The sequence below is a fragment of the Tenrec ecaudatus genome, chromosome 1 (genome assembly GCF_050624435.1).
Source record: "Tenrec ecaudatus isolate mTenEca1 chromosome 1, mTenEca1.hap1, whole genome shotgun sequence".
NCBI classification, from domain to species: Eukaryota; Metazoa; Chordata; class Mammalia; order Afrosoricida; family Tenrecidae; genus Tenrec; species Tenrec ecaudatus.
In genome coordinates this window covers 5,810,320-5,836,794 of record NC_134530.1, presented here as the reverse complement: position 1 = coordinate 5,836,794, position 26,475 = coordinate 5,810,320, and the positions used below count along the sequence as shown (strand labels likewise).

General features: G+C 55.8%; 2 protein-coding genes across 6 annotated transcripts; one reads left to right on the top strand and one right to left on the bottom strand.

The window, feature by feature from the left end:
- The first annotated feature begins 473 nt into the window (after positions 1–473).
- On the top strand, positions 474–2,399 carry MICOS13 (mitochondrial contact site and cristae organizing system subunit 13). Its single transcript, XM_075535639.1, has 4 exons — positions 474–623; positions 1,187–1,364; positions 1,532–1,583; positions 2,137–2,399. The coding sequence occupies exons 1-4, from the start codon at positions 595–597 to the stop codon at positions 2,244–2,246; spliced, it is 369 nt and encodes a 122-aa protein (XP_075391754.1). The 5' UTR covers positions 474–594; the 3' UTR covers positions 2,247–2,399.
- Positions 2,400–4,792: 2,393 nt separating this feature from the next.
- SAFB (scaffold attachment factor B) lies at positions 4,793–26,300 on the bottom strand. Of its 5 annotated transcripts, none has more exons than XM_075545360.1 (21): positions 25,968–26,300; positions 22,996–23,080; positions 15,618–15,682; positions 15,317–15,520; positions 14,674–14,736; positions 12,968–12,995; positions 11,520–12,054; positions 10,976–11,025; positions 10,256–10,350; positions 9,216–9,365; positions 9,050–9,132; positions 8,770–8,909; positions 8,516–8,604; positions 7,914–8,020; positions 7,462–7,752; positions 7,245–7,382; positions 7,111–7,153; positions 5,808–5,977; positions 5,536–5,642; positions 5,386–5,452; positions 4,793–5,095 (listed from the first exon to the last, which is right to left on the bottom strand). In XM_075545360.1, exons 1-21 carry the CDS (start codon positions 26,154–26,156, stop codon positions 4,966–4,968), a joined length of 2,829 nt encoding a protein of 942 aa, XP_075401475.1. In that variant the 5' UTR covers positions 26,157–26,300; the 3' UTR covers positions 4,793–4,965. The 5 variants fall into 5 exon arrangements, with proteins under 5 accessions (XP_075401475.1, XP_075401467.1, XP_075401441.1 ...); XM_075545352.1 differs by having other exon boundaries at positions 8,830–8,909; positions 25,968–26,298; XM_075545326.1 differs by having other exon boundaries at positions 5,536–5,636; positions 25,968–26,297.
- Positions 26,301–26,475: the final 175 nt, after the last annotated feature.

Below are 26,475 nucleotides of genomic sequence, written 5' to 3'. Positions count from 1 at the left end.
CGTGCGGCCCCCCCCGACGCGAATCACGTGACCACGCGCCCGCCTCCTAGAACCAGTCCGCCATCTCGTTGCCCTGACAACCTCCTTCCTTGTAGAAGACGCTTTCTTCGGCCCGGGTTCTTCGCACTCCGCGCGGGCGCGGGTGGGCCTCACGGGTCCCCAACATCTCTTTCAGTCATCTTTAAGTAAGACACCTGGCACTTTTTCTCCCGGCCTTCACGCTGCTAGCAGCTAGCTACGACCGACCTGTCTGGACTACATTTCCCAGGAGTCTTCACGGCCAGAGTAACTCTTGGGCCGCTTTACAGGGCACTGCCCACTACATTTCCCAGGAGTCTTCACGGCCAGAGTAACTCTTGGGCCGCTTTACAGGGCACTGCCCACTACATTTCCCAGCAGCTTTGTGGCATCCTCGGCACCGAAGACTACATTTCCCAGGAGGCATTCGTGGGTGTGGAACGACAACCTCCGTCTCCCGGAAGCCTTTGCGAGGGCAAAAAGAGACTACGCCTCCCAGAGGCCTCTGTGGCGCCGCGACCGGAAGCAGCGGGTGAGCCGAGTGTCCTTGCGCGCAGAGCGCCGAGTTGAGCTGCAATGGTGGTCCGGGCGTGGTCGGTGATGAGGTGCGTGAGACCACCGTGTGGGTCCCTGGCCTCGGAGAAATCTCCTTGCTGCGGGCGTGCCCCCTCTCCTTCCGATTTGATCTGGGACTTGCTCTTCATTTCCCGTAGTGTCGGGCCTACCTAGCCCAAGTAGGGAAACTGAGGCTTGGTGGAGCGGGCTTGCAGAAACAGCGCTAAGTGCTGCCCTCCTCCCTCCCCGCGAGCCCAGGGAGAGACCTCTCTGGTCCTTCATCGTGTCCTTTGTCAGACAGGCGTGCCCGGGAAGTCCGGCCACCCAGAGGACGCAGCGTGTGGCGCGCAGGGGGAGATCTGGACGGTCTAGAGACTCCCTCTGTTGGAAGGGCAGAGGGCTTGTCTTCCCTGCCGCCTCCCCTGCGCCCGACCTCACGGGACCCACTGCTCGTTCCCGGGCCTCAGTTTACCAGTTAAATGGAGTTCCGCGTTGGAGCTGTGTGCCCACCGTGTCCGTGCTGCCCTTTGATGTACACGTGTCATCTTCTAGACCATCTCCTTGTGGACATGGAGCCTAGGGTCAGCCAGGCAGTGACTCCTTGTGCCCACAGGTTTCTCATCAAGGGCAGCGTGGCAGGGGGAGCCGTCTACCTGGTGTACGACCAGCAGCTGCTGGGCCCCAGCCACAAGAGCCAGGCTGCCCTTCAAAAAGCCGAGGAGGTGGTCCCCCCAGCCATATACCAGTTCAGCCAGTACGTGTGCCAGCAAATAGGGTTACGGATGCCGCAGGTGGGTACCCTGGGCTGGAGGGAGGCCAGGGCTTGGGTCATCAGATCTAAAGTCTCCCTAGGTCCTTGTGTTCCAGGGTAAACCTGATACTCCAGGTCCTCTCTCTCTGCCTCTGGAGGGTGCTGCCAGCCTCTCTCTTCTCACCCAGCCCCCTTCTCTCCTCCCAGCTACCGTCCCCTCCGAAGTTGAACTTTTCCTTCCGTGACTCCTGGAATTCAGGTACACCCCTGGAGCCTCTATTGGGGGTGGTAGGGGTAAGGGGTAGCCTAGCCTAGGCCTTTGATGGCCAAGTCTATCACCTCCTCCCTGCTAGGTGTCAGGGGAGACACACACACACACACCCCACCCCATCCCAACCCTATCTCATGTGTCTAAAAGACTGGGCAGAGGCTCTGTGAGGTTTGGGGTCTGAGCTCATTGGGTGAGCTCCTCTCCCAAAGCAAGGCCCTATCCCTCCTCTGGTTCCAGGGGAGAGGGTCCAGACCGTTGAGCTTAAGACTGTCAGCCAAAAGGTTGACAGTTCCAAACTGGCTGGTGATTGATTGCACCTGGCTGCAGTCTGTTCCCTCTGGCACTCATGGGATTGGGTTGCCATGGATTGGAGTGGGTTAGGTGGCAACGAATACTAAGCCCTCACTGCCTCAATTTCCCCTGTTGGCAGGACAGGAAGTGGTGCTTCAGAAAAACTTCCTCAAAGGCATTGTGCCTCGGGGGTTGGCCTAGAGCCCAGGGGGGTGGGGAGCTTGGATGGGCAACTACCTTTGTTACCCAGGTGTCCTCGGGATGATGTCAGCGCTGTCGGCGGCCCCCTCCAAGGCCTGCGACTACACCAGGGAGGGCTGGAACTACCTCAAGGAACGTGCTAAAGAGCATTCCAAGTAGCAGGTTGGATGAAGACACCTGTCCTGCCCAGGCCTTGGGGACAGGGACACCAGGGACAGGAAGACTCCAGGCTGGGACAGCCTCCCACCTCACCCCCGCCAAGTGCAGCTCGCAGCCTGGAGGGCCTAATAAAGGACTTTGGAAAGCCTGTTAGACCTGGGGGCTCCTCATGGGTCCTTGGCAGCGTCTGGCCACTGACTGGCCTGGGTAGGGGTCCAGGCAGTGGGCCCCTGGTGCTCCAGAAAGAATGCTTAGGGGGCTGGGAAGGCTGAGGTACTGAGGGGGAGCCTGGGGTCGGGAGGGCTCAGTTCTGGGAGCTCCGAGCTCAGTTGGATGGTCTCGGATCCCGGGCACTAGAAGGGGGTGTAACCCACCCATCCTTACCTTTGAGCCTCAACTCAGACTGTACCCTCCCCTCAGCTGGCTGGTCTAACCACCACTGCCTGCCTTCTGCTCTGGTCCCCAGCCTTCTCCCTCCTTGCTGGCAGTCCTGGGAGTTCCTGGACTGGGTAGGCCATCATCTCCCTGAAGCCCCCTTTGTGGGCTCAGCTACCTGGCCTGTCTGGGCCCCAGCGGCCCTGGTGTGTACTGGGGGCTGTGAGTTAGTCTCATGTTCCTGTTGCCAACAGCCCCACCCATGCCCCAAGGACACCACAGGGACTGGGGGGAGCCTGTGCCATGAACCAGAGTGGAGAAACCCCTAACAGGGTAAGGGGTGGGCACAGGGGCAGGGCCCTGGTCCGGGACCCCCACCTGGAACAGTGCAATCCAATCTCATGCCCCTGAACTGTGAAGGGCAGGCATGGGAACTCTGTCTTCTGGTGTAGAAACCAGTGTGCTTCTGACCTGCCGCAGGGAGGGCACCCTGGGGTGGGGGGAGGGAACACCCACAGACCACAGGGGCCTTCGGGGGTCTTCCAGGAAGGTGTTCTCTGCAGGGTTCTCCCAAGTGTTGGCCCCCTGGCTTCCCTCCTGACAGGGGAGATGGGGTCAGCAGGACAGAGGTAGTACCCCTGACCCTGGGTTCCCAGGCCTGTTGAGGGCCCCCTGCTGGCCAGTGTGGCAGCAAAGCCGACCTCCAAGTGAAAAGACTGATAGACCACAGAAGAAGCAGCTGGTACAGCTGTCAGATTCCAAGTGTGTGCTCCCATTTTTCTGGCTGACAGGAGACGGGTCTGGAGGTGGGGCAGGGACCCGGCTAGGTGTCCCCGGTAATAGGGACACAGCGAGCTGGTGACGTAGCTTGTCAAACCAGCTCCCTTGCTGCCGGGGTGCTGCTCCTACCAGAGGCCCTGCTTGGGGCTGATGCGCAGCTACGGGCACTTGGTAGTGTCTAGTCCCAGCGGAATAGACAGAAGGTGGGCCGCCCCACCACCAGGCCAGCCTAGGCCTGCCCCTCAACCACACAAGGGTCGCAGCTGCCATAGTAACCCAGGGTTGTAGGGGTGGAGCGGGCAAGGTACTGAGGGGGCTTCCCAGAAGGCAGAGCTATGGCCCCTGGGTGGGCAGGAATGACCGCTCAGGTGGCACTCTGTCCATTTTAGAGATGAGCAAATTGAGGCCAGAAAGGAATGGGAACTCTAGAGCCTAGACCAGCCCCAGCCACCCTATGGGATGCAGACACCCCGAGGCTCCCCTTCCAGGGGACAGGTCGTGCCCACTACCTGGGCCAGCATCCATGCACCAGGCAGGAGTAATTCCTTATGCTTTCTGGTTCCCCAAGTCTCCCATGTGTGGAGCAAAGGGTTAGAGGGGCCCTGGACATCCACCTCCATACGTCCGAGCCCTAAACTAATGCCCAGTTACTGCCTGCAGCTGGAGCTCAGCCACACAGACTTCCCTCACTTGCTGGAGGAGCCCTGAGGCCAGCAGTTCAAAACCACTTCATGGAGAAAGCAAGCTTTCTCCCCCACAGCTTTACAGCCTGGGAAACCTGTGGGGAGTTTGAATCTGGCCTGTAGGGTTGCTGAGTGGTGATCCATTCGATGGCACTGGGTTGGGTTTGCTCTGTCCTCCCATCTACCACCCTCCACACCTCATCTTACTAGAGATCCCCTCTGTTATATGCCCAAGCTCACCAAACACCTGCACACGCTCCCTGGGAGAAGCAGACTGCCCGCTTCCCGAAGCCCGAGTCTTCTCAGGAACCTACCCCACAGGGCTGCCGTGAACTCTGCCATCCGCACGGGAAACCTCTCAGGACTTGATGGGGCAGTGTTTTTACTCCTACAACAGGATCCCATTCAAAAGCCTCAGATGGTTACCGTGTCTGCCAGGGGCACGGCTGAATTACACGACATGGTCCCAGCTCCCTGTGGGCCAGGAAGGTGTGCACTGTCATTTGCCTTTTGAGCCTGCTGCCCAGGGTTCCCCTGGTGGACCACAAGGTCCCTGGTGGTGTGACTCCGGTGCTCAGAGCTAAGGAAAGGGCTGGCGGTTTAAACCCACACAGCCTGGCATTGCGCTCCATAAACACTCCAGCCTGGAGCACCACAGGCGCAGTGGGGTCCTCGGCAAGTAGTTTTATTTAGAGAAGAGACACGAAGTAAAGGTACGTGAACAGACACATTTATTACAAAAAACCAAAACAAAAAGAAAACCCAAATTCACATTGTATCGAGCTACAATATGGCAGCAGATAAAAAACAAACGGCGTTTGTACACGGGGAAGGATTTCTGGGGGCGGCGGCAGCTGCAGGCAGGGGCGAGCCGGAAAGCATTAGTAGCGGCGGGTGAAGCGGGCTTCGTTGGGTCTGCTCCCTCGGGTCTGGCCTCCGAATCCTCCCTGCATCCCACCACGTGGCATCACGTGCCCCCGAGAAGCTCCACCAGGGGCAAAGCCGCCCCTCCTAGGAACAAATGCAGAGGCTTTGCCTGTGAACCCTGCTCAGCTCTCCCCCCTCCACCCTGTTGAAGAGGACAGGCTGTGCACCCTGTGTGGCGCTCCTCTGGCCCCTGGCCCCGCTCTGGAGCAGCAGTGCCAGTGGGCTCACAGCGCCCAGGCGCAGCCCAGGTAGGTAGGGACAGGCAGTGCTGGTCGGAAAGACTGGAGTGCCCGAGCCTTCAGAGTGAAGGCAACATGCAAAGAAGAGACGGGTGGAGAGGCAGCAGGGAGACATGTCAGCGGGGAGCACCTTACCCTGACATCCCACCCCGGCTCATCATGTGGCCCGGCCCAGAGTGGCCAGACAAGTTTCTCTCTCCACCTGGAAGACAAGAGACCCGTGTTACTGAGCGGCCTCCTCCCACCTCTCCAGCAGCCCCCCAGGACAGTGCCACCGAGCCCTACCTTGCCACCTCTTGTGGTCCCTGTCCATCACTCCACCCTCGGCACCGCCCTGCCAGGCACGGTCCTCATCCATCCTCCGGCTGTGCTCCCCCCAGTCACGTCTGCCCCTTGAAGGAAGACACCTCTGACTTGGCTGGCCCACCTCAGGCTCATCACAAGCCCGGTGAAAACTGCAGGAGTCCCTGCCTCCACTCTTCCCCCTCCCCAGCTGCCAGGCCATCACAGGAGCCAAGCCCACACACCACCCTTGGGTCCGCTGTCCAGACACAAACCTAGGAGGCGGCGGCAGCCCCCTGCCTTCACTCATTCTCTTGTTGGAGCCGTAGCCACCCCAGCCATCTCGAGTGTCCCGGCCATGGCGTTCCGGCCCTCCGTGGCGCTCGTGGTAGTGCTGGTGGTCAAAGGGGTGGGGCAGGAAGGAGGTCTCAGGACTTGAGGGATGCTGAGCAGCAGACAATGACAACGAATGACTCAACCGACTGGGAGGGGGGCAGCGGAGGCTGGCCACCCCCCAGCCAGGGGCAGATGAAGCCAAGACTGGGGGGGTCTCTACCTGTACCTGCTCTGCAAAGGTCCAGCTGCTGCCACCGGCACCCTCGGGGACCCAAGATGGGTTTAAACTCTTGCTCCTCCAAAGCAAGAAGGCACTGGGCGGTCACATGGAGCCCTGCCTCCGCGCCCCGCACCATCCTAGTTCAGAGACATGAACCAACGCCCTCTTGGGCCCCACCTGACAAAACTGAATAAGCCAGCCTCTTGGAAATCTTCGTTCAATGTGGGTTGCCAGCCATGAACCAGTTTCCTCTTAAACCCAGCATGGCTGATCCCAGGAACACAGTCCTGGTGGTTATGCTGCCTGTGAACCGCAGTCAAAATACCTCCCCACCCCACCCTGCGAAGGTGGCCAGCTCTCCCTCCAAGCTGCTTCCATGACAAGTGCCCAGAGCCCGCACACTTAGATGCCTCTGTCAGGCACCCACTCCCCAGGGAACCTGTTCGCTCAGGGCCCAGCCACCTGCCCAGTGGCACCCCTCACTAGCTGAAGGGCATGGAGACAGCACGCAGCCTGCTCTGCGAAGAGCTGCTTTAGTGAACAGTCCACTTCTTCCATGGCACGCCGGCCGCCCCGTAATGGGAGGTCCAGGCCAGCTGTAAATGCCCACTGATGTGCCAGCCACCACTCGGGCTCTTACAGACTCGCCTTTCAGCCAGAGGGCTGTAAGCACCCAAAGTCGGTTCTTGCTTCCCAAAGACGCCTGTGTCTCCCCTGCCTCCCATCGACATGCACACCTCCAGCCTTGGCAGCTTGGCCCCAGGACCAGAGCCACCTTTCAACTGGTGGATCCCCCTGTCCCACTTTCAACCCACTGCCTGTGTTCACCACCAGCACCCTCTACTGGGTGAGAAAGGGAAGTCTAAAGGCACGAGACTGCCAAGGGAGCAGGCAATGCTCTGGGCCATGAGCCCGTGGTATCAGCTGCTGGAGAGCCCCAAAGCGGGACCACCATAAGGGACAACTCAGTTAAGCACACAGAACCGGGGCTGCCTCGCCTGCAGTGGTGTCTTTCCACTTACCTGCCCTTCTCTGTCTCCCATCATTGACCTCGAACTGTCTCTCCTGGAAAAGGCCATTGAGGGGCAGATGTAAGGTGAGGGAAACGAAGCCCATCCCTGGGAGCGCCCTCTGCCCCAGAGTGCAGTGGGCTGACCTGTCTACCGAGTGGTCAGGGTAACGGCCTCGATCGCGGTGGTCGAAGCTGTGGAAACGGTCCTGGCGGCTGAAGTCAGAGTGGTAGCGGTCTTCCAGGGCAGCCCGCTTGGCTTCTGGCCAGTAGGCATCGTCGCGCCTATTAAGGACTGAGTCAGGATGGCTCTAGAGACAGCCCAGCCCACCCCACCCCAGCACCTGCGGGGGCCCTGGCTGACCGGCCGTCCATGTCGTAGGGCCGCCGCACAGCAGGCCGCCGCTCCTGCTCGTAGCGCAGCTCCTGCTGGCGCCGCAGCTCCTCGCGCTCGCGGTGGATGCGCTCCTGCTCCTTGCGGCGCTCGTGCTCCACGTGCATGCGCTCCCGCTCCAGCCGCTCCCGCTCCCAGCGCTCCCGCTCCAGCCGCTGCCGCTGGAAGGCCAGCTTCTCCCGGGCAATCTCAAGTCGCTCGCGCTCCTCCAGCTCCCACTGGGCCTGCATGCGGTGCTCCCGCTCACTGCGCTCACGCACCCTGTGGGTGGCAGGCGGGCGAGCGGGCCAGGGTTGGCAGGGGGATTCAGCTCCCCAGTGGAACCCAGGGAGTCAGCCTGATGCCCCCCCATGGACAGCCATCAAGCTGCACACTGTGGTTGCGCCCCTGGGGTAAGAGGCACAAACCCAAGGCAGACTCACCTCCGGGACTCTGAGTCTCTGGACTTGCGTGGTTCCCGGGCTTTATCGAAGGACACAGCCGAGCGCTTCTCTCTGCTGGCAGATTTGCGGTCCTGGCTCTTGGAAGCCTGGGTCACAGAACATGCAGTTAGTGGGAAACAGGACACTCCGGAGGAGGTGGGTTGTGAGGACTCCCTGATGCGTCCACAAGGATCCAGACGCAGGGAGGGGGAGGTGACGGAGGTACAGCACATCAGCTGCCCTGAAGGCCATCCTGACCCTTGGCGACTGCAAGGGGGCAGAGCAGAGCAGGGCTCAGTTGCACAGGATGCCAACGCAGACCACCAGGCCTTTCTTCTGAACACATCAGAGTGAATTTGAGAGGTTAAGTTTCCAGACAGCGCTAAAAAGCTCAGCTGACTCTACCACCCACGGATGCTAGAAGCAGGGAGGCTGGCCACGGTCGGCAGGCAATCAATGACGAGAACACGGCAGGGTGACTACAGAAAGCAGTGACCACGACAGCAGAGTCAAGAAGGAAAGCTTTCTAAACTCTCTCGACTCCTACAGAGGACGCAGGTAGTGGAGGTGTGTATCAACCATGCCCAAAGGCGGACACTCACTCGCTCTTTGGAGCCTGAGGTCTTCACACTGATGACGGGCACACCTTTAGACTTATCCATGACAACGGTCCGCTCAGTACCTCGACTCCCTGTGGACAAAGGCAACTTAAGAAATGCGCCAGACACCCAGTGGGGCTTGGGGGTGGGGGGGATGCAGTGATTGCTGTGTGCGTGTGTGGATCACGGCCCCTCAATTTAAGACTGAGGCAAGGTTAGGTTAGGGGAGCCCAGAACCGCCAGCTTGGGGAGGCTACCTGACTTGGTGATTCGAGATCGCTCAGGGGGGCCGGAATTCGGATCATCTGGATCTTTACCCTTTTCCCCGCTTCCTTCTTCACCCTTCTTTGCCTCATCCTTCTTGTCACCTTTGTCATCCCTTTTGAGGTTTCCAGATCTGCAAAGAGGGCCGTGACCATGGTCGCTCAGAGCAGATCCAGGCCAATCCTGGGCCCTAAAGTGTGCATGGTGCAATGGGGGTGGCCCTGGTGCCAGCAGTGGGGATGAGGACCCACCAGGGTCACCCAGCAGCTGTACCTGTCACTGGTGCCAGATTTGTCCTTTTTGCCCTCGCTCTCTCGCTTGTCAGAGGCTTTCTTGCCAGCAGGCTCAGTCTTGGCCTGAAATCACAGGGAAAGAGAGGCTCAGGGGAAGAGAAGGGCGTGCCTCCTGGGAAGGCCTCCTGGGGGCAGAGGATGCCCACCTTCTCCACAGAAATCATCTTCCCATGGAGCTCAGTTTTGTGCAGGTGGCTGATGCACTTCGTGGCTTCCTCAGCTGTAGACATGGTGACAAAGCCGTAGCAGCGAGCCCCGGGGCTCCGGGCATTGGTCACAACCTTGGCACCCACAACCTAAAAGGGAAGCCAGACAGTGAGGCCCAGGTGGCGAGCAGACATGGATGGCTCTAGGACCCAACACGCAGCCTCAGAGCAGGAGAGAATGAGGGAAGATCCCATCACCAGGTGCTGACCAGGGGCAGAAAGGACCTGAAAGACCCGCTGCCTCTCTGCTCCTCTCCGCTGGAGGGCAAGGGTCCTGGCCTTCTGCCCAAGGGCCTGCCTTCCTTGAATGGCCAGCAAAGCAGGAGGGAGGAGAGGGCAGCGCAACAAAGGCAGGGCTCATTGAAATCAAGAAACAAAATGTGCCCTCAGCGGCAGAGCCAGAGGGGACAGCAGCTCTGGACACCGACTCCTATGCTGCGTGTCAAATTTTCCCCGTCCAGTGAGTAGAAAAGTAGGATCTGCCCACTGGTGACAATTCAAGGCTCACATTCAGGGGGGTGGTGTGTGTCTTCCCCTCCCTGCTTCCACCCCCACACTGGTGAAGGCTGTCCTTTAGTCTAGGGGTATCCACTACAGAGCCGAGGGGGAGGGCAGCCTGCCTCCAGCTGATTACAGCAGCAGCCAGGCAGGTGGCCAGTCCCTGTAACAGGCCTGTCACTACAAGCTCCCTCTCAGAGGCTCTGCAATCCCCTCACCAGGTTCCTCTTCATGTGATCATCCCGGCCCACACAGCATCCCGCATCCCTTCAGCACCCCCAAGCTGCTGCAGGGAGCACAAGGGAGGTGGGGTGGAGAAGACAAGGGAGGCCATCCAGGTGCCCTCAGAGCAGGGGGCTGGGCTCTGCCCGAGCCCTTACAGGCTGCACTGGAATATGCGCAGTGACAGGAAACATCCAGGCACTTACAAGGAAGGACAGGGTGGCACTGCTACACCTGCGAACACACCCTGGCTTGCGTACCTTTCCATACTTGCTGAAGAGATTCTTCAAGTCTGTAGCTCTGGTTGTAGAAGAAAGGCCACTGACCCAGAAATTCCTACCACAACTGCTCCGACCTAATGCAAAAGAGGGTTTTGGTCAGCACCCCGAGACACACCGCCTGCCTGAGCTACATGCCAGCAGCCCCCGGCCCTGTGTGATCTGTGGGTGCACCCCAGGCCCAACAGGACCGCCAGGAATGCTCTCAGCAATGGAGACAGATGGCAGTCCCATCTTCCCAGGGGAATCCCATTTTCGCAGGAACAATCTTCTGAAACCCCTGGCTGTGAACAGTTGTCTGTATCTCTCTAGGGTGTGTGTCTGTCTGACCCCAAGTTCTAGTCCTTCTTACAGCCTAGCTCAGAATTTGGCCTAGAAACATTACTTTCATCAAGCGTGCCAGTCAAAACCAAACTTGAAGCCAGCTGCCACTGAGTGGATGCTGATGCAGTGACCTTTCGGGAGCAGCAGGCTCCTTCGCGGCAGAGGGCAGCCCGATCTTGCTCCCACAAGCAGCTGGCGGGTTAGAACCACGGACTGTAGCTTCGAGCACAGCACCCCCAGGGCCCCTAACCGGGGCTCTAATGTCGCTAGTCCTTCAGCCCATCCCTCAGCTCTCAGAACCTGGGGAGGGGGCCAAGGCAGGCCTGCCCTCAGAGAGCCTCAAGCCCTGGTGGGGATGTGACGGGGAAGGGGACCTACCCTTTTCCTCTTTAGAAAGGCGTTTTGCATCCGAGTCGTCGTCGCCAGAACTAAAGACAAAAACAAAGTGTCACTTCAGGTGGAAGTCTCTCAGGGGGAAAAAACAGAAGCCCCAAACTCAAAATGATCAACTCTGAGCTGAGGCGGCGTACCTACCCGGCCTCTAGTTCTGAAACAATGACACCCAACAAACTGGCACAGGAAATCTGACCTATCTATCCCTTAGCACTCAGACCCACAAGAGTTAATCAATTCTGCTGGACTAAAGATAACGAGGAAGAATTAAAGGCTACAACCAGGAGTGGTTGAGGAAAAGAAAAGGAGATGAGGGATGAAGGGGAGGGGTGAGAAAAAAAAAAACAAACCAAAAAACAAAACCAGATTATCAGCTGAAAATACCCAAAGAGAACTGAAACGCTCTCTAGCAGTTAACTACAGCTGCCCGAGTCTGGCTGGCCAATTGCAGAAAGAACAGCGTATGTGTGTCATTAAGTGCCCCGCGGAAAGGAGAGAGCGTCTGGTCTAGAACTGAGAAAGAACAAACCTCATTTTCTGATCAGCGCCCTCCCTGGCGGAGGGCTCTTTGGGAGCTGGGGGGGCTTCATTACAAGCTTCCATGTCCCCCTTCTTCACGTCTTCTTTGCTATCTTGGGGCTCAGCGCTTGAGTCTTCCTGGGGAGCTTCTGTCGCCGCCTCCTGGCCCGAGGCCTCCGCGTCTTCGGGGCCTTTACTACTCTGCTCAACTGGCTTCTCTAGCCCCGTGGGCTCACAGTCCGGCCTCTCGCCGTCGCCCGTCTGCTCCACGGGCTCCCTTTTCACTACCGCTAACAGGGTGTCTGCCTGAGCGTCTGTGGACTCGCTGGCCACATCTAAACCGCCTTCCTCCTCCTCTTGCTCTTGCTCCTGCTCCTCCTCTTCCGGGTGAGCGCTGACAAAAAGGTCCTCTTCCTCCGCACACTTCCTGTCTGGCCCCACGCTACTTGTGTCCTGTGCCAATGGCTGCTCCAGCTCGGAACCTTCTTCTTTTACTGGCTCAGATTTACAAGTTTTCCCCAAAATGTCGAGTATTTTCTCATTTTCTACGGATTTAATAGGAATAGAATGGCACAAGGTTTAATGACCAGGGAAACACAGCAATCACAAGTGTGGATGGGGCACGGCTGCCGCACGCACATGAGGAGAACGGCTAACTACAGAGATTGGAAAACCCCAGGGGACACGGTTACCTGCTCCTACTACCTGCACGCCAACCGACTACTTACTGCCTGAGGCCACTAGGCTACTGGGAAGACAAGCATCCCGGAAATTTAACCCCAAACAACCTTCTGGCTGATTCTTGAGTCTTCATCATGCTGTCGCCGTTTCCAAATTTAGCTTCCAAAGTCCAAGATGCTTAACAATCAACGGCCATTCACTGAACAGCTCTATGTCCAAATTGCTTTGAATTGCGTTTAACAGAACCGTCCAATAGAAAAACCCGAATATCTTCTAGTGGTGATCTGAGAGATTTGCAGTCCGGGAAGCGCATAGGATTGGTTTGGAATTGTCATGAAGAACGCTTTCCTCTTCGGGCATCCAGTTACGTCTCAATGATTTAAAATGGAGCTCCCTACGCCTGCCTGCCTGCCCCACCTACAGGATAACACTGGCAGAGGCTGCAAGTGCCCAGTATCACCAGATCTGCTGGGCGGGGCGCGCACTTGGATCCAGAGATGCATGCCATGTTGCCAAGTCTCTCTACAGACTGGCAAGGACTGTGGCGGGTCACAGCGACATGACCAGTCTCACCACAAATCAGCCAGCCCCGGAGACAGATCTGGTGATACGGCTGGGTTTCCAATCTCCATGGCCCTGGTACGCTCTGAATGGTAACCCTTCCAAACAATGTAACCACCGTCTCAGCAACTTGATCAGACTCCAGAATTCAAATCAGAGAAGGTGGAAAGCTAGCCTGACTCAAACCCCGCTGCTAAGGTTTTCATTGAACAGTACCTGGCTCCAGGGACGGCTCTTCAATCTCCTGCAACAGAAAAAAGCAAGTCAGAATGGGGCAGTTGTGGGGGTAGGGATGGGTCCCAGTGTCCCACCATGCTGGGCTTCATTTTGCTCATCGGGGCCCAAGCCTGACATTGGTGGGGAGCATCCCCACAAGGCCTAGGTTCCACTGTCTGTGGACTGGTCAGATGGACAGGGACTCGAACCCAAGCTGGTTCAAGGAGGGTAGTTGACATTTTCCTGTAACTCTCTTCATGTCCACCCAGTCTCTGCTGCTGACCATCAGCTCACAGGAAAGCTCACAGGAAAGCCAGATCCACAGACAGGTGGCCCCATCCTGCCTTCTCCAGGAACCCTCACCCTCCCATCTCCCTTGTCCAGCAAGTGTCTTTACAAGTCCCCCCGACCACTATGCCAGCATGTCCCAGTCTCCCCCCCTCGCACCCCAGCGGCCTTCAACAACATCATGGACAATCTTCTCAAGGGAAGGCCTCCTTCCCCATACCAACTCCCTTGATTCCCAAGTGGTCCCAGACCCAAGCTCCCTTCACACAAGGGAGGGGCACACCCTCTTCTGGATGAAGGACTGGCAGGGACAAGGCTCTGGGTCCAGTGTCCACCCTTAACAAAGCACACAGGCATTCTCTCAGGTAATCATCTGAAAGACTTAGGGGTTGGAGCAACTACATAGTGAGGAGCTGTGGGGCAGAAGCTGCCCCCATCCCCACCCCCACCAGCTGCAATTGTACAGAAGGCCAGCACTTGCTGAAGATGAAGCTCGGAAGGGTAAGAAGAGGTGTGAACGTTGGGGGGGGGGGGAACGGGGGGGGGACGGACGGACTTCGACACTGTGGGGATGGCAAGCACTGACAAACAACCCGCATTTAAATCATAGTTCCCAGGGCCTTGAGAGGAAGCCATGAACTTGCCTGAGGACATGCAGCAGCATGTGGGGACCAGTACCCTTAGCAGCTAAGGTAGCCTCCCCAATACAACCACACACACATTACAGGGACAATGGACTCCCACCTCTGGGAAAGCCCACTTCATTGGTCTTGTATTTTTAAAAAATTAAGTCAGGTTCCCCCTCCCATGGAAGAAGTGCGCCATGCTAAGCAGTAAGGAGTTTGAGGACTGAGGTCAAGGGTCAGTGGCAGGGTCTTGGGTGGGGTTGCCAATTTCCCACTTTAACTAGGGCTCTCTGACACCCCTACAGGACAAGGCCAGTCTCGCTGCCTTGAGACGAGGCCAGGCGCTGACCCCTGCTGAATGCCCGGGATTGCCTCCTAGAGAGAGCAGGCTACATGGCAGAACAGATGACAGTGGGCCGGCTAGCAGAAAACCACTGCCAAGAGGGAGTGCCTCCCAAGTCTGCCTCCAGCAAAGAGCTCTGAGTGGCAGGATGGGAGCACAAGGGCCACAATTCCTCTGAGACAAGCTCCCTGGAGGCAGGGCAAGCTCTGCAAATACAGGAGATGGGCGGCCTTTCAGCAGGAGCTGAGAGGCAGCCTCTGAGACCCAGTCCAAGTCCTTGGCCAGGAGTAAAGCCTATTTGGGAGGCAGGGAGAGCATACTCCCTCCAGAGGAGGCTGAACTGACACCCCCGACAACAACTTCTCCTGATAACTGGGATGGCCCAATGAGGGTTGAAATAGGTCCCAGAAACGGGAGTTAAACCTCGTTTCCTAGAATGATCGAGTTACCTGTAATATGGTGAAATCAGACGACGACGTATCTAAATTGTTTATTGTGTCCTTGTCCTCCATCTGCAAGAGAAGTGGAGCACACGTTCATTCCTGTCACACATCACACCCCGGAGGCCGGCACTGATGCAGCCACCTCAGGGGTGCTCGCTGGGGTGCCTGAGCCCCGGCTGCCATCACCATACCAGGCACTTATTTCCCTGACCCTCTCTCTCAAGCTCGATGCCCAGCAGGAAAACAGCCAGAATGCCAAAACAAAGGACCGTGACTGGGCTCTGCCTCATACGTCATTATCGGCGATGGTACTCAGGCCCAGGGTCAAGGCCTCCTGCTCTAGGCACATGGGCAACACTCATCCACAGGCTCCTCCCCAAACACATCATCTGTGCAGCTGAGGACCAGAGAGGTGAAGTAGGTATCACGGCCAGGAAGTGGCAGATGTTGAGCTAAAATCAACTTTCCTGCTTCTCATCGAAGTTCAGGCCCCAGCACGAGGACACATGCCTCAGGCCTGGCCCTGGAAACCCTGTCAAAGCCCAACACTAAAGGCCAACTGTTAGGAGTGGGCAGAAGTCTTAATTGGACCAACCTTCATTCATTACCTTTCCAGTTCCATGATCGACCAAAGGCCTACCCCTCTCACCTCCGCGTGATCTTGGAGCTGCTCGGGAAGCTCCTTCATCTCGCCTTCAACCAGTTCTCGGCCGTCGGCCAGGGACTCCGGGAGGTTGTCGGCGTCCTCGTCACAGTCCGCCACACTCCCGTTGTCGATTTCCGCCTCATCCAGCACGCTGATGTCCATCATGTCGATATCCTGCAGGTTCTCCAGACTGGTCTCCACATCTTCCTGCAAGGACACAAGGGCCCACGTCAGACAACTGCCAGGCCCTCTGATCCAGGGGCTGACTGGCTCCCACCAGGACGAGGGGCAGCCTTGTGCCTACCTGCCCATCCCCAGAGTTCTCCTCCAGTCCGTTATCTTCCACACCCTCCTCTTCTGGTTTCCGCCCTGAGGGGAAGAGAGTTCACACCATGAAACTGGCAGTCGGGCTCCTGCCCTGCCCACAGAGCAGCAGTAGGAACACAGGGACAGCCAGGCCACTCTGGAGCGGCCCCCCCACACCCTGCCCAAAGCAGTTTTATGTCACGTGTCCACTGACATAAGGGCCCGAGGCCAGCTGTTCCAGCGGCATCCTCCCTCACTGCAGCCGCCAGCTACTTTCCAGGCAAATAAACACCCAGTCTGTTTTGTCATCAAAACGTTGAGTGAGCAAACAAGCAGAAGTAAAACCAAACACATTACTTAAAATGACCCTTTGAGCACATAACCTGTGTGACTCCACGCAGCAAACAGGCAGCACTAAAAGCGATCATCAGGGACAGACCCCTGAAAACCTGTGTCCACTTGGTTAGGCCACCATTGCAGCCCTGAGTGCCCGCCCTCCATTTTGTCACCAGGTGCAATTATCCTATATCTCGGGATGAGGTGTCAACCCTAGCCCCTGTGCCAGATGGAGCATCAGGTTAATCTCCGCACTGCGGCCAGCGCATGACCAGACTGACAGGCCAGGTCCCCTGGTGGAGCTGCTCTGTCCTACGTGTTGCCAGGAGGCAGAATCAACTTCAGCAGTGGGCTGGTGCCCGTCCCGAATTGAAATTGTCAACAAAGACTTAAAACACTACCCTCATGCCACCATGGGAGCCCTGGTGGCGTAGTGGTTAAGAGTTAGGCTGCTAACTACAAGGTCAGCAGTTTGAAACTACTAGCTGCACTGAAGAGGAGGCTTTCTACTCCTGTAGAGTCCGTCTCAGGCAGTTCTACCCGGTTCTATGGGGTCTATGAGTCAGAAGTGATTGGAGGGCAGCGAGGTTTTACACATCTTTTTCTACTCAAGTGACCCCTTTCACAAGAGAGAAAGAGAACGCACGGGGCAGACTAGCCCCACCAAGAAAGAACTCAAAGCGAGGAGTCAAAGGCGATCTTTGAGCCTCCTGGACCCATGAGATGCTAGAGAAGCAGAACCAGTTAGTCAGAAGACTGGCAGGAAGCAAGAAAGCAGGGCCACTAGCCAAAACAGGGCACCCCCAGAGGCAGGGCCAGGCTTGCCTATACTGATAGAACTGTACCCCTAACTTTTCTGGTTTTGAATTGTAACCTGTTAACTAACTCTCTAACAAACATTGAGTCTGCCCTGTGAATTATTTTGTGCCCACTGCAACAGAGTCCTAACTCCCACATCAGAAGCTATACAGGAAGGACAGCCGCTGTTAGGCCCAATGCCTGTAGGCTAAAAGCACAAGGGCTCTCTAGGATCTCCAAGGCTGTGAATCTTTTTGGGAGCAGACAGCCTCATCTTTTCCCCCGGAGAGTGGTTGGTGGGTTTGAAACACTGATCCTGCTCAACACCTATGCTACTCCACCACCGAGCTCATTAGGCTGGCGTCACAACTGGGGAGAAGATGGGGGGGGGGGAGGGTTATATTCCTGAGCTCAGCCTGCCCCTTGTGATCTGAGAGGAGGCACTCAGCTGCAGCCCTTGTGCCATGTTTACAGCACCTGTCCTAGAACCTCCTCACTAGGGTTTCATGGCCACCACTCCACATTCCGAAACAGCACTGGAGGGAGGCACTACTGTTGGTCTAGGGCAGGGGTGTCAAACTGGAGGGCCCCGAGGTCATTTTTTGTGGCCCATGATGCTCTGAAATAAAATGAACATAGAAAACATTGTTAAGCAGAAAATAGCGCTTAGGGGAGACGAGGCCATACCGTACACACAATTCCCTTGTTACATTTTATTTCAGAGCAGCATGGGTCACAAAAAATGACCTCGGGGGCCGCCAGTTGGACACCCCTGGTCTAGGGTTTCCGGTTGGAAGTTTAAGAAAAGCTGTGAAGAGACTATGCAGGCAACTGGGTGGGCTAATAGACAGGGAACTTGCAAAGGGCAAAGACTCTGGGGGAGAGCAACTCCCAGTCACACAATTCCATCAATAGTGAGGAATGCTGACCCTCCTTTGTTAAAAAAGGACTGTCTTTGTTCCTGCTGACTCACAGGCAGGAAAAGATCCCCGTTCTTGTAACTTTCGCATCAGGAGCCTCTCCCAGGGCGGGACCTTACTGCACCGCCCCTCATGCTCCAGAACTCTTCACCTGCACAAGTCCACCTGAGTTTTACTCTGCGGACGGCTTTCAAGGAAACGGCACTGGCCTGCAGCTGCCACTGTGACTGGGTTCCCACCTTATGTCTAGCAGCCCTTGCCCACACCAAAGCCACGTGTACTGGATCCTACCCTTTCCCTGGTTTGTTCTCTATCATTTCACACCACCACTTTCCATTTGGAAACAGATTCCTCAGAACCGTTTATAAAATCATCTATAACTCGGGCCTTACTCCATACTCATGGTGATCTGTGCCTGGAGCTTTTTACCGTGTCTGCTCCCATCTACTGGTCTCTGTCCAGTTTTCATGACGTGGCATACTACGCAATTATGAACATTCCCAGCCAACATCATCTCGGAAGAGGCTTAGGTATTGGCTGTTATATGTTGCTGAGTTCCCAAACTAGGAGGTCAACCTGTGGGTTTTGACTCCTTGGGGGGTGAGGGGTTGAATGACCCTTTCACAGCAGTCACCCACCTAAGGCCATCGGAAAACACATAAATATTTCACAATATATAATTACATATTGTTTTGTGGTTAATCACTATACTTTAATTATGCTCAATTTGTAGCGTTATCAGATATTTACTGTACAATTCATAACAGTAGCAAAATGACAGTTATGAAGTAGTTAACGAAAATCATTTGATGGTTGGGGGGGGGGTCACCACCACACGAGGCACTGTCTGAAAGGGTCGCGACGTGAGGAGGGCTAAAAGAAAAGCCTGGTGCTCTCCTGCCATGGACCACGTGGGGGTGGGGTGGGGGTATGTGTGTTCAAATCCAAGATCACTCCCGCGGCTCGGGCAGTGTGTTTGTAAGCAGTAGCTAACAACAGAAAAATAATTTTTTGAAATACAAAATATTGAGAGTAACTAGAAGCTAAGTGAACTCCAGTGAATTAGAAGCAATCACTCAACGTCCAGTGCTTTCTCAAGAGGCTGGAAATCTAGTTCAGAAAATCTACAGCTTGCAACCAGTGAAGACGCAGGGCACACGATAGATTTGGTGGCTGAAAAGTGATCCCTGGAGGTGGATCCAATCCCAGTGTGAAGGGTATCTCAGACCAGCCTCCGGGCTCCCATCCACTTTCATACAAATACTAAGTAGAAAACAAGAAACTGCAAATGATACCAGAAATAACAGAAGCCAAAAATGGAAAACATCAGGGCAAAAAGAAGGGCCTTTCAAAGCGCGGGCTTGCCAACAGGAGATGGACAAACTCTTTTCAACAGGAAGCCGTCACTTAGCAAAGCCACGCTTTTCCAGAGCAGTTGTCCAAGACTCTCCCTCAACAAGGTGGGGCTTACTCGGTCTGCAGGCTGCTGGGAAACTCACATTTTCAAGGTGGGTTATGGCTGGGTTGCTAAACACAAGGTCAGCAGTTTACAGCTCCACCAACGGCTACAACAGAAAGGTAGGTCGTCTGCTCTGCGATAATGGAGAGCCTCAGACTCCTATGGGGCGGTTCTACTGTCCCCTGGGGTCTCGAGGACTCAGTCAGTGGTGGGTAGAGTGAGCACTCAAAAATTTCTCACGTTAAGTCTTTGATCTAAGGAAAATACAACTGCTCACCTCTAAATTCCCAGAGAAGTGCCTGCTCAGACTGTTATAACCAGTTAGTGGGCCAGGCAGGAAGGCGGCTACTATCAGGCAGGCATGGCACCAGCTCGCTCCAGTTAGGGGCTTGCTTCTTCCTGACTGCCTCAGTGATTGATGGCCAGCTCTGGCCTAGACCACCACCCAGACCTTGGTCTCTAACACCTCTCTCTACACGGGGAACCAGGATTTCTGAGAGATGGAGGACTGGTCTCAGGGCCAGAACACAAAGCACCCCACGAAGGATAGGGGAGGATCTCGCAGGGATGATGATCTGAACAGCTAGATGTATGACAGTGGACCAGGATCTATTGAACAGGCTAAGAATCTCTGAAGTCACACCTACTGTATATACTTGAGTATAAGCCGAGATTTCGGGAACATTGTTAATGTAGTTTTGGTGGTAAAAGTAGGCGCTCAGCGGCTATCTGTGTCAGCTTCCACCTGAGTGTACATGGTGTATGTAATGGCAAGAAGGGTAAACCATGCCCTCGGAGAGAGCACTAAGTGCAAAAGAATGGAATCGGAAAGCCCACTAGATGGGGCAGCTCTGGCAGGCCCCACAGAGCCACTCCAAGCGGCATCAGCTCAATGGCATGTAGGTCACCGGGCTGGAGACCTTCAACTTAACTAGCAGCCGAGCACTTGAACACTGTGCCAACAGGGTGTCCTCCATAATTACAAACTGTAATTCCATTATTTGAAGAAAAACCTCCATTTGCTACGAGTGCAACTTGTGGGAAAGGAACAGGCTATTTCCGAAGAGGAAAGCATCCTCCCTACTAATCCCATCACACGGGGGTGACCTCCAAAGGAGACATTGGGCCAGCATCACTCTAGCAAACTGCCAGCCCCTCCCCTGCAACAAACCCAAGAGCGACAATAACACAGCAGAAGCGGCTGCTACCCTCCGGTGGAACCCCTCATGGTGCCCCTTCCCGGTGAATCACAAGAAAAAGCTGCTTCAGAGGGTCCTCTGGGATGTCACCTTATGATGACCAAGGCCTTCCTTCGGCACTACGATCTTCGGGTTAGCAGTTACGTGACACATGTGGCACTATCCAAGAAACCAGGTTTAAATACCATGAAAAACAAACAATAAAACTCAAAAAGGTCAGGTCTGCAGGTGAGAGACTGGCAGGACCCCTAGGACTACAGCCCTGAGACAGTCTTCCAGTCTGGAAATGAGCTCACCTGCAAGGCCTGCCCTTCAGTCTACTATACAATGAACAGAACACCTTGGGGGTAGACAATTTTTAGGCCACGGGGCAGCTCTTACCCAGGACCCAGCTTAGCAACCGGAGGGGACCCCGGGAACAGGAAGTAATAAGTATGCATGCTGCTCCTCTGTGGGGACTGCAAGCGATGCTAGGAAACCGGCATACCTGAACTGCTGAATGGAAAATTAACCTGCTCTGTAAGCTGGCACCCAAATCACAAGATTAAACCGCAGGGGCTCTAAGAGAAAATGAAGTGTCCTGTGCTTCCATCCAGAAACCCTGGCGAGGTGACGCCACTCTGTCCTACAAGGTCTCTGGGTCTCACAAATGGCAATGCCAGGACTATAAGGACTGAGACCTTTCTAAGTTAAAGGGAGCTGGGAGACATGACAAGTAGATGCAGTGCTCAGCCTGACAGTAAGGGACAGATCAGGACAACCACATTTCAACAGGCCTATGAGAAAACAATAAAATTATGTCAACAGTGATTCCCTGAGCTTGATGAGTACAGTTCTATCATATTCTTGACTTTAGGAAATACTGCAGCAACATGTAGAACAAGGGGGGACATACCTGAGACATGAGGGGGACAAAGCGAGGGGGGATGAAGGGAAAACCTGGGTAAGGGAGGTGAGGGAGCGCTAAGGTTCTTCCTCCAATTCACTGAGGTCAGATCCAATAAGCACCCTGCAGGTCCTCAGGGAACAGCTTAAAAAGCAAATGTGCTGAATTTGATTCTTCAGCTACAGAACATTCCACGAATTCTACTCATGCCCAGGTAAGAGCCTTCCCTGTGCTGACCCATGAACAAGTTACACTAGGCAAATGACAGGTGTGAAACAACATTAGAAGCATGCAGAAATAGTTTGTTTTTGAAAACAGGTCAAAGAACCAGCTTTATTGAGACTGAAGCCATCATGACAAAGGGCTCGGAAGCCACCAGTGGCGGCAGACTCCCCTCCCCTCCCCTCCCACGCCTGAAAATGGGCTCTACGTTACTGATCATGCTGAGAAACCAGACTAGGAGCTGGGCACCACACAGGCCATGGTGCATGGCCTGCTAGAAAGTCAATCAAACCGTGGCCATCACAGTGGTGACCAAGGCTAAGTGGGCAGCGAGCAGGCAGCATCTCTCTGGAGTAATAGAAACATTGGAACTCTACCCCGCCCCACCAACACCACAGGCAGAAACAAATTCCCAATGAGGGAAAACCCCACATGTGAGCCTAAAACCACACCCACTGCTCCAAGACCGCCTGTCCTTTGAGACACGAAGCAAAGGTTATATTTCCTTAAGCATAATCAAGAATGAGAAGCTGAAATAAAACCCAGGCAATTAGCTCCATCTCAGAATAAAAATATTACAGAGAGAATATTCCACCCCACCCCACCCTCAGTAATCTCAAGTGCCAGGCAAGGTAAAAAATACCGCCCACCTGTGTGCAGACCTTGAACAGTGACACACCACCCAGTGGAGAAAAGGGCAAAGGGCAGGGAAAAGCGTTACAAGGGGTTTATCACCAAGAACAGGGTGGTCTGAGGAAACACCAGCAAAACCTGTCTGCACAGAAATGCAGCGAGAGGAGTCCTTCCGTCTCCTCCGCACTCAAGCGTGCAGTGCTGCTGGTGGCTAACTGGTGCATGCAGCCGGAGCGGAGAGCAGTGGGTCTGCGATGCATAAAACACACCAACCTCTGAATCTTGTTTGGGGGCGTAAGCATTAAAAATGTTCAATTTTTAGAGCCCTTTCTGGACAGTTCAAGGCCCCGGGCGTGGCTGCTTCTTTCTTCCCAAAGTACTGGACAGTCCTGAGGAACGTCCGAGGGGAAGGGAGAGGACCTAGCAGGATGACACAAGGGATCAGAAACCAGGCCAGCGGGGTGCAGGGACAAGTGACTGCTGGGAAGACGAGTTGTCCTGGACACAGAGATGAGGACCAGGGGTGGCCAGAACTTCATACGCTGAGAAAGTACACGTTTGGGGTCTGAATTAAAACCAGAGTGCTGAGAAGTTGGGGCAGGGAGAGAGCGGGAGCTTTGCTGCTGGCACCCGGCAGGTGCTTTTTCTGTAGTGTTTGAAAGCCATGGTAAAAGTAACAATTGTTTTAGCCAGGTGGTGTTTAGAAGGGGAGCAAGTCAAAGCAATCAGAAAATCACTCCTACATGTTCCCTAATTCAAGCGTGGCTGGGATCAGGCACCTGGGTAACAACGGGACAACCCAGTAGTGAGATCTCAAAGTTGTATTTCTGAGCCAGCCCATGTGTCCAAGTACACAGGGAGGATTAGCAAAGTGTTTTGAAGGAAACTCTTAATGTCAAGAAGGTTTAGGAAATCCTCAATACCTTTGCTGGACCGCTTGGATGTTTTCTTGTTTCCTTCCGAGGTAATTTCAATTTCATCTGGGTTACCCCCTTCTTCTTCAATTGCCTGAAGGGAAAAGATGCATAAAATAAACAAGTAAGAAGTAAGTAAGTAAAAAGCCAGCACACAGAGGGACTGTGAAGAGACTAAGAAGCCAGGAGGTCGAAACGTTCCCCCCTCCCTCCTGCATCCCACCATCTCCTACCCTATCCAGGCAGGAGGAGTCAGGGTCGCCGAGTGGGACTTCGGCCGGCTATGCGGCCAGGGCAGGACCTCTGTATCTGGTACAGAGAGGGTCCTCAACAGCTGGCTTATTTTAAATGTTACCCTCGTCTGAGCCAGTTTGTCTTGGGCCCACAGGAGTGGCATTAACTTAAAGACTCACAGGGACCCTCTAAGAGTAGGACTTATGTGCTCCTGATGGTTTCTGAGCCAGCAAATCCTGACTGGAGCAGCCAGCCTCACCTTCACTTTAGGACTGGCGGGAGGGATTGTACCATAGATCTTGGGGTCAGCAGGCGAAGACGTAGCCCTCTGTGGCACTAGGGTGGCCTTTTGTGCCTGATTTATAAGCCAAAGTCCCCAAAGCCCCGATGGTGCAAGCAGTGGCACTCCCCAGGAGCAAGGCCTGGCCGTCTGCTCTCATAGACTCAGCGTCGGAAAGACTGTAGGGCAGTTGGACTCTGTCCTCTGGAGACACCGAGTTGAAATAGACTCTAGCAGGGGATTTGTTTGGGTTTCTTGTCCTTGGGGACGGGGTGGTGGTACAGTGTGTGTCTGTGTAATAAAGTCTCAAAGATTAACAAACGGGTTCCAAGCTAATTTGGTCCAGGATGCAAAACAAACTCCTCACAAGAGCCAGAGAAGGGATTGCAGTTCTGTCTTGGGGTCAAGAAAAACCCTCCCAGCCGCCCCCACCCCCACCCCAGTTACACAACACCCTGTCCTTAGCACCAGCAGCAGGGGAAGCCTGGCCCCACCTTGCCCCTCCGTGTTGCCATCATCATCCAATCCCCACCCCAATCCCTGCAGCGTTTACAGGGCCATCATCCCTGGGGAGAGATTGTGTGCTGAGTCATACTCCTGTTGTCATGGTTAGCTGTTGTCCAGTGGATAAGGAAGACAGGCCACACCAAAAATCCACCGAGAAATCCTGGACAGGCCAGAACAAATGGGTGCGCCCCCACTGCCTCTCACAGAAATAAAGGATGCTAACTGATGACAAACTGAACACGGAATACAGAACTGGATGACAACTCTGGGCCAAGGAGGATGGGTGGGCATGTCTCAGAGATGATTTGGGGGGAGGTCCCCTCTCACTAAGCTGCCAGGCAGTTCTGCAGAGGGTACAGGCTTGGAGGGGGCTGATAGGGCCCCCAATGCAGTCCATTCCTATTTTGGTCAGAGAACTCCCTGCCTAGCATAAAGGGAAGTGAACCCCTGGGCAAATCAAGTAAGCTCCCCAGAACCACCAGCTAGGGGAAAACCGGAAAAGAAATCAAACCATCATGCCTCTGTTGTCTGGGAGACAGCAGGGTGGAAAAAGTCACCGGCCAGCCCCACAGCTCACCCAGGGTCCCAAGGCTGAGGTGTGGTGGGGTGGTGTGTGTGTGTGCATGCACCTGAGCAAGAAGAGGCTAAGAGGAATGAGGAAAAGGTGGGGAGGGTTGGTATTAGCACCCTTTCCTGACCAAGCAGCACTACCCCCCAGGAAGCTGCCCCCCGGGAAGTTTTCTTGCCGGTAATCTTCACTACGTTACTCAGCTGGTACTGGTCCCAGGGAGTTGAGTAGCTGACAAAATGGTGGCAAGAGGGGGGAAGGTGCATTCAGCTGGCCATCTCTTAACGCTTACAGGTTCCAGGTAGCATGCCTGGCCCATTTCGTGCCCTCTTACCTAATCCTCACACAAAAGCATCATTAATTTTGTTCTTTGCCCAGAAGAAACAGGCTAAGAAAGGGAGGATGGCGTGGGCGGGGGTCTTGTGCCTTTCCAGTGATCTTGGCCGGACCCCCCCCCTCGTCCGCCTCCGCGTAGCTCTCCTCTACTCCCCCAGCCCAGTGGTATTTTACCGCTTAGGGTGCCCTGGTGGCACCTCGCTAAGCAAGACTAGCTGCTAACCACACTTGGTGGTGAGAAGCGCCACCTCGGCGCTACGCGGAAACAAGGCCTGGTGAGCAGCGACGGGAAAGATTAGACTGGGGGACAGGGGGATTATACACACGGGGCGCTAGGGGTCTAATAAAAAACCCACGACATGCAGCAACAACGGAAAACACTACTATATGCTTCCATTTTCCCGAAAACTAGTACTAGAAAACCGTCCGAGTCCCTCTGCGGCCTTTGTACGTTTTCTTTGTTTACTTTGAAACCGGACCCCCCCCCCGCCCCCACTCACGGCCGTGCAGGCCCTAACGGTCACGGGCTACCTCATCTCCCCAGAGGAGAACGGGCTGAGGAGCCGGACGCACCGGGTTCAAATCCCGACGCCACGCTTTCCCGGCCGTGTGACCTTGGCCGGGTCCGGGTCCCTTAACGGGGTGCGGGCTTCGGGTTCCCCGCGGCCGGTTACGGGGAAGAGGGGACAATGAGAGAAAGCCCACGACGCGTGGCTGAGGCAGACAACACAAGCCCGCAGCCGATGTCACTCGTCGCCACGAACCGCGGTCTGCCGCCGAGTCTCTCGTTCGTGTCGCGTTCCCCCGCCCCCCGGCCTTTTCCGCCCGCCTCAATGCGGCACTGGGATTTGAACCCGGGCCTGCTTGGTCTCAGAGCTAGGACCCCGCGGCCTCCCGGTTCCCGCCGGGGCCTGGTAACCGTCACCAAGCGCGGGGCTCCGGCCCAGGCCCAGCAGGCCGCGAGCGCGGCCGGGGGCGGGCCCCGGGGAGAGGGGAGCTCGTCGCGGTGCCGGGGTCTCCCAATGCCCCCCCGCCCATGCCCGCCTGCAGCTCTACCTTTTTCAGGCGCTCCATCAAAACGCTCTTGTTGCCGCTGGAGTCCAGGTTCCGTTTCTTCAGCTCCGCCCGCAGGTCGATCACCCGCAGGTCGCTAAGGCGCCGCGTCCCTGTCTCCGACGAGGCGGAGCTCAGAGCCGCTGCGCCCGCCGCACCCGAATCGCCTAGGCCTGATAGAGTCTCCGCCATTCCAGGGACCCTGGCTCGGCTGCCCACTTCACACAGAACCGGGCCGATCGGATCGCGGCTCCTCGCACAAAATGGCGCCGCCTGAGAGGGAACTGCTCCAGCCGCCCCGGCGCGCCTCACTTCTGCGCAGGCGTATCCGGCGCGGGGCCGACTCTTTAAGTCGTACGTGCACAGGCGCAGTGAGAACCTTGGGTGGGGAGAAGGTTAGGCGCATGCGCCCTGCGCCCCGGCCGCCTCCCGCCGGGCAAGACCGGTAGGCATGCGTGCTGCAGCCGAGGCGCATGCGCGCTGCAGCGGGGAGCGTGCGGTTGGTCGACAC

Excerpts from the sequence above, each read along its gene's own strand:
- SAFB (XM_075545360.1), bottom strand. The coding sequence starts at position 26,156 with ATGGCGGAGACTCTATCAGGCCTAGGCGATTCGGGTGCGGCGGGCGCA. Across the intron at positions 5,453-5,535 it reads GGACCACAAGAGGTGGCAAG|GTGGAGAGAGAAACTTGTCT; the intron begins GTAGGGCTCGGT and ends CTTGTCTTCCAG. Across the intron at positions 5,096-5,385 it reads AGCCGGGGTGGGATGTCAGG|GAGGGGCGGCTTTGCCCCTG; the intron begins GTAAGGTGCTCC and ends ATTTGTTCCTAG.
- MICOS13 (XM_075535639.1), top strand. The coding sequence starts at position 595 with ATGGTGGTCCGGGCGTGGTCGGTGATGAG. Across the intron at positions 1,365-1,531 it reads TAGGGTTACGGATGCCGCAG|CTACCGTCCCCTCCGAAGTT; the intron begins GTGGGTACCCTG and ends CTCTCCTCCCAG. Across the intron at positions 1,584-2,136 it reads CCGTGACTCCTGGAATTCAG|GTGTCCTCGGGATGATGTCA; the intron begins GTACACCCCTGG and ends TTTGTTACCCAG.